Source organism: Camelus dromedarius, chromosome 11 (assembly GCF_036321535.1).
Source record: "Camelus dromedarius isolate mCamDro1 chromosome 11, mCamDro1.pat, whole genome shotgun sequence".
Classification (NCBI taxonomy): Eukaryota; Metazoa; Chordata; class Mammalia; order Artiodactyla; family Camelidae; genus Camelus; species Camelus dromedarius.
This window is the reverse complement of record NC_087446.1, coordinates 12,710,576-12,722,766: the sequence shown is the minus strand read 5'-3', so window position 1 is coordinate 12,722,766 and position 12,191 is coordinate 12,710,576. Positions and strand designations below refer to the sequence as shown.

The 12,191-nt window shown below is 38.6% G+C and overlaps 1 protein-coding gene across 3 annotated transcripts in view; it reads right to left on the bottom strand.

The window, feature by feature from the left end:
- Nucleotides 1–233: 233 nt before the first annotated feature.
- Nucleotides 234–12,191, bottom strand: part of FRS2 (fibroblast growth factor receptor substrate 2) — a 104,353-nt gene continuing 92,395 nt past the window's right edge. For all 3 annotated transcript variants that reach the window (XM_064491530.1, XM_031463144.2, XM_031463145.2), the window contains 5 exons: nucleotides 9,763–9,854; nucleotides 8,297–8,483; nucleotides 7,334–7,492; nucleotides 6,797–6,960; nucleotides 234–5,443 (listed from right to left, as the gene is read on the bottom strand). In XM_064491530.1, the coding sequence (XP_064347600.1) occupies nucleotides 4,493–5,443; nucleotides 6,797–6,960; nucleotides 7,334–7,492; nucleotides 8,297–8,483; nucleotides 9,763–9,828 (1,527 nt within the window). In that variant the 5' untranslated portion in view covers nucleotides 9,829–9,854 and the 3' untranslated portion in view covers nucleotides 234–4,492. The remainder of the gene's footprint in view (nucleotides 5,444–6,796; nucleotides 6,961–7,333; nucleotides 7,493–8,296; nucleotides 8,484–9,762; nucleotides 9,855–12,191) is intronic.

Below are 12,191 nucleotides of genomic sequence, written 5' to 3'. Positions count from 1 at the left end.
TCAACAACTCTGACTTTTCCAAAGATAAAAAAAAAAAATTAGTTCTTATTTGTTAGGACGAAAATTAAGCTTCAAAGCACATTCACACTTGTCCTTAAAAGCATGTTCACATCATATACGCAGTAACTTCCTCATGCCTGGGAACATGGTTTATATGGCAAAAAGTCAAATGTAAAGAACAACTAGAGGGTGATCCTCCCATTTCCACATCCTCCAAAAAGCCACACTCGGCCTCAGTGTAAAAGTTATATTTTATTGCCATGCTACAAAATGTATGAAGTTGGCACTGACAGGGAGAAATAGAGAACAAGGGTGGTGGCGGGGGTAGGTAGGGGGCAAAAGATGTTGTTACATATACAACAAGATTTAATCAACAGTGGTAGATTTTGCCAATATTAAAAATGCAAACCAAAATTTAAAATGCTGATATGAAACAGCATTAAAATACAATTGTATGCATAGTACAGTATCACTTGTCTTTTATTAGAGAAATATGGAATGTTTATAAAAGAAATTAACCATCTGGGGTAAAATTCATATTTCATATACAATTTGGCAATGGTAGTCCCACTGTTAGACAATTTTTTATAAAAGAAAAAATTAAAAATCTAGTAAGCTACCTTTATACAAAGTTGCTATATTTATGCCTTTACGTAGGAAAAAAACATTTATAATGCAAATTAGGACATACAATAATCTTACAATATTATACAAGGTAATGAAAATAAAAACATAACACAAAATTTGTCCTTTATAAAATGTGTATTTTGCATTTACTAATGCAAATGTGGCACACCGGTGACTACTGTACTATTAATACCAGTCTGTTTCCATGCTATTATTGTCCAATTGTCATAGAATTGTAATTGTAATGATGCTACAAAAGAATTGTTATACCAAACAAAACAAAACAAAACAAAACAAAACAAAACAAAACAACAACCAAGAGAGAGGAAGGAGGGATGGGGAAGAGGGATTTAAAGAGGAAAGACACATGGATAGGGAACTGCTTTGGGCAGAGTCTATTGTGGTATGTCATAAAATATTTGTTAATTTTTCAAGCCAAGAACTTTTCCTATACATTCTATGATTTCGTACCAATGTCTTTATTCAAATTTGGCAAACATCAAGGAACAGGTAAGTAGTACCATATACCTCACATATGAAAGAGATGCCAATACATCAGTTACTTCTGAATGTTGTCTCTGATGGTATGTCTATTTCAAGGATATATATATGTATGTATATACATATATATATATATATTCACACACACACTACACATTGCACAAAACACTTGGGCATTACAGGTTAGGAATAGCACAAGGGGAAGTGGGAAGTACTTTTTAGCTTGTTAAAACCTTTACCTTGAGGCAAAAATACGGTGGCACATTATTAGGAAATTATGAAAACATAAGGCCCCTGTCCCATTTTTAATAGAACATTATTGAGGTACATTTTTATATGTTGTGCCACAGATTTATTTTGGGGGAGGGGAGGAAACAAACACTAGCTTGACATATAACATTGAACTGTGGGGTCAACATTAATATCTATAAAAACAAAGATTGCTTGGCAAATTTTCTTAAGTCCCGAATGTGATCTATTCTGGATATACTGAGAAGTGAAAAGCTTTTTGCTGAGTCTTCAAGAGTAAAGTGCATATCTCGTCACTCCACAGCAGCAGTAAATAAAAGGAACTATTTGCCAATCTTCCTGGAGGGAGGGAAGGCACCATGTTTTCATTTTTAAAGGAAGATAAAACTGGGAAATGAAACACACTAAGAGAAAGCACAGGTGGTACCCATGTCAGTTTTCCAACCCTGGTCTGGGATAAAAGCTGTTATGATCTACATAGATAAAAGAGATTCTGTTAGGGGAAAACATATGAACAACGATTGTATTTCCAAAACCAAAAAGTGGGATCACATGGTCTATCAACAGAACAGAATATCTAAAGTTAAGTCTGTCTCAGAAAATCTGAAACATATGGCCACAATTATATTCCAATAAAATATCTCATTCTAAAATGCACCTAGTAATAGGCACATTCTTCCAGGACAGAGCTTACTGCCCATTACTGGACTACCGCAAAGGACAAATAGTGTTCTACATCATTTTTTATTAAATAGGAACATGGGTGATTTCCAGAGACATCTAGAAATTAACACCAGTTGTATACATCTTTCTAACACTCATAGTACCTAAAATCAAATTCTTAGCAGACAAATTGGTCCCATTTTCATTTTTAAAGCACACAGTATTTAAAGCATAAACTGCAATGGTTATATTGGAGTTGCTTTAAAAAAACAAAAATTAATTAGAATCTGGAAGGAAAAATGAAAAGGATGAGGAAAAGAAAGAAGATAAAGTATCCAACCTCCAAACTGAATAAATAGGTCAGCCCTTTCATTTGGAGGTTAATGTTCTGTCTTGATTGCTTGTTTCAGAGAAAACCATGTGCACTGGTTCCATCATAATTCTTATTCCATGTTACAAAAATCATCACACAAATTTGGCACTATTAGCAATCTACTCAGGAGAAAGCAAAAGTGGAACAATAACATTAAAAATGGAAACTGCACACCTTATACCACTGCTCTCTTTTCAGAGAACAATGAACACTTTAGTAAGCACCAAATTCACAGAAAAAAAGAAGAAAATTCTGCTATGCACATAAACCAATGGCACTGAAAATATAAAGACACCTTTAATAGTGTATTTTCTTTATAATGGTCCCACCCTATATTTTGCTAATCCATTCACTGTCCTATAATTAGGTCATTTATGGAACAGATTGGATGCCATATGACTGAAACTTTTTCATGCTAAATTAACCTTCGTTACATCTGGTAGATCCAGATCATAATCTCAAACTTCCCCATATTTAGAGGAAACAGGGAAATATTTTGCAAGGTTATTTAATCTTCTTTCTACTCTACCTTCTCTTGTCTCCTCTAGGGCTTGGGAAACTGGAAAATTCTTGATTTTCCAAGAGACAGACATACAGATTCTCATCAGTTCATATAAACTTCAAATCATTTTCAATCCTAAATTATGACACAATGTCATTGCTACAAGACTTCCACTGTACCTGCTATGCTGGCAACAATCTTAACATTGTACTGAAATCGAGGGCTAATCGAAAGATCCAGCTACGAGTGAAAGGACAGCGGAGCTGAGGAGCAGCGCTACGGTGGGCCAAGTACAGCTGCAGCCACGTGACTGGGGGAATCACTGCTAAAGTGCTGGGGGAGTGCCCACAGGGAAAACACAGTACCTTTAGGGAACTTCGCGTGTTAAAAGTAGCTTTCTTTTTTTTTTTTTTTTTTTCCTTAGCTGCTAGAGAGATCACCTATGGACACAAGTGAAATTGAAAATTGAGAGAATGCTCTTATCAACTAGCAAAGTAAACAGCATATAAATAAATACTGGACAAGGGTAACCCTGTTATAGAATAACAGTAAGTTCCAAATGAACCTTCAAAACCACAATTTGACAAAAATGCAAACTAAACAACAATGAACACATAATCCAATTTCAAAACTATGTACAAACTCAAACATTTCAAATTGAAAAAGATGTGAAGCAACAAAATTAGACATCCCAACACCAAAGGGAAGAACTGAAGGCACACGGCCACCTAACGGCACAAGTGCCTCCAGAGAACAATGTTATTTATCGTTAATAATCTACAGGAGAGGAACTTTCAAGAGATCATGGTTCAAATTTTCAAATGTTTTTGGGTAAAGTGACCTGAGACTGAATCTTGAGCCTATTGCAATTCTGATTAAGATATATGGGCATGCCCTTCAAATGACACCATGAGATGAGAAAACAAAATCTTGTCTCCTTCTTGCCTTTCAAGACACCCATGGCAAACCATATTCACGAACGCAGGACTCATTCTAGAAACGCTGAAGGCAAAGGAACTAACTGGTATAAGGAGGTGTGGTACTTCTATTTTCTTTACATACGTTTTGGCTCAAGTCAAAAAGCCTACAGTTAATGAAAGAAAGGATTCCTCATGTTACATGCTGGAGGCCACATACCATGAATAGTGAATCTACAAATATTACTTTCAAAGCCTAGAGTTATCCGTTAGCAATGCACATTATCAAGAGGCTTTATAAAATGTTTTAAATGCCAACCATGACTTAGACATGAATGACATGCATGAGTCCCAAATCTTGATACAAATCGACCAGCATGTCACTCACTCCAACTCTCATTTTAAATAGGCACTGTGAGAATGGGAACGCCGCTGTACAGTCATGAGCAGTAAGTAATGAAATTAGTGTTCTTTGATGAGTACCTGCTCTACATTAATTCCCTTTAGTTAAAGAAGCACATGAAATACTCAGAAAAAAATTGTTTATCAGTCTATAAAAGGAGTTAGTGTTTAGAAACGAAAATGAAGCACTTGCATCTTCATTTTTTTTTTTTTTTTGAAAACTTCACAAAGGTGCAAACAATGTAATGCTTCCCGGGCTCACATGGGCAGGTCAGTACTATTGTGTCTCGTTTTCCTGGATGTACCGTCATCCCGAGGCAGCGCCTTCTGCAGGCTGGACATGGCAGCAGTCCGCTCGATGTCTATCACGGCATACAGCTCTGTGCGCCTGGTCGGGGTCTGAGGAAGCGGCGTGGTGGGCGTTTTTGGAGTCTGAGGGTTGTCAGAGTCACTGCCACCTTCCAAGTCAACCTGTATGTAATTGAGCTGCCTGTGTTCTAAACTTGGGCGCCTGATATCAAAGTTAAAGACCGTCGGTGTACAGTCCCGACGCCTTGAATAGTCTATTTTGTGAGCGCTTGCTGGCACTGTTACATTCTCTGTATTTACATAGTTATGCATTGGGTCTAGATTATTATGGTAGCCATTTAGAGATGGGGTCTTTGGTCCTAAATTGTCATCTTCATCCCTACTGAGCTTGCGGGCTTCCCAAACAGGAGGCAAAGATGGTAAATTTTCGTAGTTTAATAATGCAGTTCTTCTCTGAGCTGAGTTGTTGATGTTCTGGGTCTCTGAGGTACTGGTGGATGGTAGGCGACCTCTCCTGAGCCCCGAGGCACTGGGGACAGACAGCCCATTTAGATTTTCATACACCAATTTGTTAACAGAGGGCGCGTCTCTTCGTTCATCACTGTCATACCCAGTGTCCCACTCTGTGTTATTGGCCCCACTTCCACTGACTTGATCTCTTCCAAGTTGTTCCAGTTTCTCTTTTTCCATTAATTGCTTTTGAACAGGGGTTGGTCCTAAGACAAATTTGACTCCTTCGGGTTCAAGAAGAATCTGAGGGTCCCTGTCCTCAATACTACTTGGTTCTTCTTTCGGCGTGTTGCTTTCAGCGCTGGAAATCCTCGCCTCCAACGGGACGTGCACGCTTGTGCGGTTTTTCCGCTCTTCTTGCACACCTGTAGTGTTGACATAGGTGTGTACCTAAAACAAAACAGGAAAAGGGAATCAGTAACTTGCTTAAAAAACAAACAAACAAAAAAAAAAACCAGAAAAAAATTTGCCTGACTCCATCAATTCATTCTATAATTTTCTCTCCAAATATATTCTTACTTCAAAAGCTTTGTACCTGTTTTTTTCTTTGGGGGGGGGTTAATTGAAGTATAGTCAGTTTATGATGTTGTATACAGCACAATACTTTAGTCATTTAGGAACGTACATATATTCGTTTTCATATTCTTTTTCACCATAAGTTACTACAAGATAATGAATACAGCTCCCTGTGCTGCACAGTAGAAACTTGTTGTTTATACATGTTTTCTTTTAAACTAATAAAAAGGTTGGGGGAGGAGAGGAATGTAGAAATGTCTTCCTAGCTTGACAAAAGAATATCTACTTTAAAATATACTTGATGGTGAAACATGATAAGCATCCTGTAAAAAGTCAGGAACAAATAGGGATTATCACTTTGATGCTGTTCTAGAAATTCTCATCAATTCATTGAAACATGATTTAGAAACAAGAAATAACAAGTATTAAAAAGAGACAAATTTATCATTATGTATTGATGATCTGACTACAGAAAGAGACAAACCCTATTAGGTTTAATAACAGTTGTGTAAAACGCACAGATATAAAATGAAGACCACCTACTAGGAAATTATTGCTACTTAGTTTTTCACTAAGTACTAGTTACTACTCAATGGTATTCTGGGGGTACAATTTAAAAATGTTTAGAAGTCTATTCATAAAATCTGAAAAACTCAAAATTCAAAACTGAAAGATATGAAACCACAGTAAATAATGTAAAAACTCATTTACCAAGTAAAGAACACAGAGAAATGGACTTTAAAACAGTAAAAATTTCTTACTGATTAAACAACCACACAAAAGATAACTAAGTAATACATGGACAACGTTCAGCCAGATACTTCATTTCTAAAATGAAAATAGAACAGTCAGGAATTTTAAATAGCTCTGTTAAATAAAACATTGACAACAGAACCTGCCTTCCTGCTAGTGGTCTACTAATTATAAAAACTGTGCTATAAAAAGCACCCACTGGCGGCTACTATAACAGAATTAGCCATTAGTTATGCCTTTCTTTATCTACAGATGCCCCTCACCTGTGAACCCACAAACTGACTATATGCTAAGTTTCCCTCAATACCTATAACAGGGTTGGGCATGTCAGCAAATATATGTTATTTCCTCTGAATCTTCACTACAAAAGTCACATACAAACAGTGACAGCTAAAATTCAAACTGACTAAAACTTTAAAGTATTAGCACAGCAAACACTTGCACCCCGCACAATACTCAGCAGCACACGCTTACCTGTTCCTCAGCCACGAGCAAAGGATGTGTAGATTCTTCACCAACTGAAGGCAGGCGTGCACTTCCCACAGAAGGATGTCTGCTTGAAGGATGGGATGAAGCATCTCCGAACGACGGATATCGGGGATACCCATTGGGTAAGTTCTGAGCAGCAAACCCCGGAGCTGGGTTTTTGTTTAGTGGTTCAAGAAGAAAAGCAGGATAAAAGGGCAGAGCAGAGAGAATAAAAATGAATGAGAATAGAGTCAGCCCTGAGAGGATTAAGGGAAGTGCTTCCGGCAAGACACAGCAGAAACAGAGCACAAACAGTGGCCCCACCCCAAATTCATTCCACTCCAACTTTCCACTCAGATTTTAAATAATATGAACTATTTAATGTTTTCATATTTAAATATTAAAATGTTTATAATCATAGCTAACAGTATTTAAAACTCAAAGCCATTTTATTTATGTTAGCCAATGGTAATTTCGAACGTGCTTTAGATTAAATGTCCATAATCTAGAGTTGATAATAGAAGAGGGAAAATGGGCACTTACTAGTCGGCGTTCGAGGTGTTCTGGGGACTTCCAATTCTGTCTGATGATTATTCCTTTCAACAACTGGCTCTTCCACCACATTTATACTATTATTTTGCATAATCTCTTGCAACATGTTAAATAATTCTTCTGCACGAGCACACTTAAAGGCAAAGATTCCTACAAATATAAAGCCAGAAGAAAAAAATGGTTACTACATCTTTAAAAAAGACACAGGAGCACCTGTCAAAGAACAAAATTGTAAAGGAAGCATTCTGTGCACCAACAGCAAGAAAGGCCTTTAGAATGAATGTCTGATAAATTAACGATATTCCCTGTTTTAAAACATAAACCCAAGAAAAAGTTCACAGAGTAACTGTCATATTGGCTCATGGGCGATGGCTCAAAATAAAGAAGACAAGATTCGCACACTCGTTCTAGTCTGCATTTTAACAGCAGAGGGAGCCCAACTCACCCTTCCGAAGGAGGTCCTTTACCATGTGACAGGCCCCTGCTCTGTGGTTCACAATCGTTATCTTGTTTAATCATTACACTAACTCCTAAGGTAGGGATTACCATTCCCCTCTGATGGAGAAGGAATTTGAAGAGACAGAGGTCATGTAACTTGCCCAAAGACTTTCAAGCAGTAGGTGGCAAAAAAACCCCAAACTATGTTCTGTTTGATTCCAAAGTTTAGGTTCTTTCCCTCAAGTTATTAACAGTAAAGACACACAGGTGATTTACTGCGACTAATCACTTACTGCAAATCTTAAAGTTAATATGAGTCAAAAATCTGCAGAGGACATGCTTGATAAATGAATATGTAGTGTACTGCATCTTTCTTTAATAATCCACTTATTTGAGAATTTTTTCCCATCAGGAGGAAGTAAAATATTAATTTAGTTATATATAGAGAGAGTAACTGAAAGAAGAATATTTCAACTTTGAAACTTTTTGGAGAAAAAAAATAAAGGCTCTCCCTACCTTGTCCAGTTTGACACCTTCGACCACTCTCAAAAGAGAAGAGATTCGAATCATAGCCGTAGCGTCGCAAGCAGAGGTAGTGCCATTTTACCGAGTCACGTTTGCGAGTGTATAGAATCAGCTCTGTGTCTGTAAGCTCCATTATGCCAGAACCTAACTCATTCCCGTCATCATCCACATTAATGACCTAAAAAGAACGTTTAATTAGTGCTAACTCGATGCTCCCACTTGACAGTCACACACGTATTTCATCGGTTTGTCAGGAAAATGTACTGTTTCTAACGGGTTCAGTTGCTGACTCCTGTTTAGGTCACTCATTGAATGTGTGTGCAGGGCATGGACGATGTAGCAGTGTGACACCCGGTTACATCCGCAAGAACTCACACTCCCATCGAGGAGACAAGACACACAAAGATGAAGTCAGTACACAAAACTGTGTACGATTAGCTGACAAAGGCAGGAACTGGGGCCTCGGGTTTCTGGAGAAGCCTTCATCTAAGAGGAGGGACCTGAGCTGGGCCTCGGGTACAACTGAATTAGACAGGAGAAACAATGTTAAGAAGGGGAGCTGGGTGGGTCGGGAGTTAGGGGTCACATCCTGAAGGCCCAGTGCTTTAGCAGAGACAAAGAAGGGACGTTCCAGAGAGACCAGGACAAGACTGGCACTGAGTTCATGCAAGGGAAGGTTCTGTACTGCTGAGTTTCAGAAAATGGCCAGAGATTATGAAGAACAGATGACACTTAGGGAGAACTTGCTATACCCTTGGGACTGGGCAAGGTGCTTCTACCCATATTTTTGTCATTTAATACTCTTACCAATCCTAAACTGCAGGTAATACTATTTTATCCACTGCATACAAATGAACAAAGACTTAGTGATAAGGCAACCTGCCGATGGTCACAAAGCTATGAAGCAAGAGGGTTGTGACTTACACCTAGGTTTGTGTGGTCCAGAGGCTATGATTCATAACAGATTGAGGTCAGAGTATGAGAGACACTGGCTGTGGATGAGTAAGGAATGGAGCATTTAGCCTCTACGTAACACAACACCACCGAAGTTTTAGAATGATGAAAGAGGAAGATTAATTTGATGTCAACTGCAGGGTGGATCACAGAGGTGACTGGAGGTAGAGTCCAGTTAAGAAATTGCCCAGCCATTAAACAATGACTGGGAGGTGGTGATGGGACTGAAGAGACGCCTAAAAAATGGAATTTTAAAGACACTATTACCAGAACTGTGTGGCTAATTGGATATGGAAGACCAAAGGAAAAGGAGAAGAGGATTTCACACTGTCAGTAAGAAAATGCTGTCATCATTTCTTAAAATAGGAAAAGGCAGAATGGACAAAAAGGAAAATAAAAGGGTCCGAAGATAAAAGCGAGGAAGCAGTAAGATATGGCAAGTGACGTAAAAGAAGAGCACCCAGGCAGGCAGCGAGAGACACAACTCCAGCAGGTTTACTGACCTTAAACTTGTTCCGATGGTTATCTGGGACAGTGTCTTTATCTGGACAGCTACAACAGCTACCCATGGCTTCTTCAGAAGACCATGTGAGCACTACACAAAAGATAATTCGGAAAAAATTATTAGATGTAGGATACAAAACTCATAAAACAGGAAAAGACTTTAGAAATCATCTAACACAAGCCCTGCATTATTTTGATGAGGAAATTTAAGCCCAAGAAGGTAAATGGCTAGGGCTCGATTTCATACAACCAGCTGGTAAATCTTGCTCAGGGGCAACGAGACTTCACAGAAACCTCAAATTTAAGTTGAAAAGATCTGCCTATTTTAAAATTACCTAAAGACAAACCAATTTAAGGTCTCACATGTAACACTATTAAAATAAAGTCATTCATGGAATTAAACCTTTATGGCTTCTCAGGAATCTTGTGTCCATCATTTAATAATTTCAAAAAGGATGCTAGACTTCTGGCTTGGCAAGTATTTTGATTTGTACTAATCATTGTAGTAATTCCTTATGTATTCCACCAGACAAGAGTTCATTGGTAAATAAGACGAAAAACCAAACTTGGAACAGTTCATTAAGAGAGAAAGATAACTCAAAATTCAAGCAATAACTTAACACAGAGAATACTGGCAAAACTGATAGAGTGTGTCTATCTAATGCTTTCCCATACACGGTTAGAGGTAAGAGGTTATAGTGACATTAAGTGTTCAAGAACACTCCAAGTGATCAAACAAAGGAAAAACTCAAAACTTCACTTGCAAACAAGGGAAAGAATCAGAATGAATGTGACAGTATTTGAAAAAGGGGGAGGGAAGGAAGCACAAGAAACTACTAAACATTAAAAACAGAATTCTGATTAAAACTTGCTTAAAATTTTTCAGGGGCTCTTCACCACCTTCAGGAAAAAGTGCAAAGCTCATCAGTGTGACATAAGGTCCTTCACAACCTGGTTCCTGTCTACAGATCGAGTCTAAGCTCTCTGCTTCAAGCCCTATCCATTCACACTGAACAGTTTCCCGCAAGCATCTGGTCCTCTCACACCCCTCCATGCTGCCCCTTTCTCAAATCCAACTCAAGAGTACAGCGCCCTCAGGAAGCCTTCTCTGCCTCCAACCAACTGGTCAAGTTATACTTCTTGTGTGTCCCCCAAAGCACCTGGGCTTCCCAGTGTGACAGCATTTTTCATTCTGTCTACTTAGTAGAAATTGTGATAGACTGTCTGTTTAATGATCTATCTTCCCTCCACTCTGAGCTCCTTCCCAGCAGGGATGGACCTTTTTCATTCTTGCATTCCCCGTGCCTAACACAATACCTAGCACATAGTAGGTGCTCTAAGCCTCTTGTGAGCTGAATGAACTGCACTAAAGGAAGATAAAGAATGCTGCAGGTCTAAGTATTAAGCAGGTGAAAAAGTATACTAGTGTATTAACCAAAAGAAGTTATAAATAAAATAGTAAAGTTAAATTAGGCTCATATTGGGTGTTTTGCTCTAATATACCAGCTAAGTATCATGGTGTAAAGATGATTAAGTCACAGGATGCTCCTCTGAAGAGTCATGAGTCTAAGGGAAGGACAGCGATGCCAACAGACAATGCATTTTGATGAACCTTATATTAAGAGTATGAGAAGAGTTCCATCGGCACAGAGCAGGGAGCCACTACCTTTCTGGGTCAGGCAGGGCAGGAAGCAGCACTTGAGCTGGCACTTTAAAAGGTGAGCAGAAACAGTGTGCTAAGCAAAAAGTAGAAACAGGCACTTGAGACAGATAAAAGGGTAGATGCAGAGACAAAGGTCATGATAGGTGGCACTGTGGTCAGAAGAAAGCAGGCACCCAGGACGACCAGGGTACCTGTAAGGCTGTAACACAGGCAGGAGCCAAACCATAAAGCATCCTCAACAAGCTGGGGATCTGGGGCTCTGACTAACCTGATGCGAGCCTGCTTCCAGCATCCCTGCAGTGCAAATGGACATTTACCACATGCTACTGTAATGTCCCCAGTCTCACCACCCACTCCACTGTGATCTCCGTGAAGATAGGAAATCTGTCTTCTGAATTTTCAAGGGCACTCAGCATATTGTTTGACATAGCAGATGCTCCATTAAGTGTTTAATTTTTAAAAATTAATGTTTAAGAAATTATAGGATGAAAAGGAGGTCAGAAGAATTGTTTTTTAATTTTAAGCAGACAGATAATTGATAGAAACAAAAAACAAACAAAAAAGTCGTCTTGCAATTACATATCCGTCCTCACCACTGACCTCCTCGTGAACACAAAGGGCTAAATGATAACTACAGAGTGCCTTTTGCTGAAAAAGTAATGCCTCAAGTGAATATTTTTAAACTATTTCTCAAAAGGAGTAGAAAAATCATTCCTCCACTTGGCACCTTCACAGGCTACCTGTTAAGGCAGCACCTCGGATTGT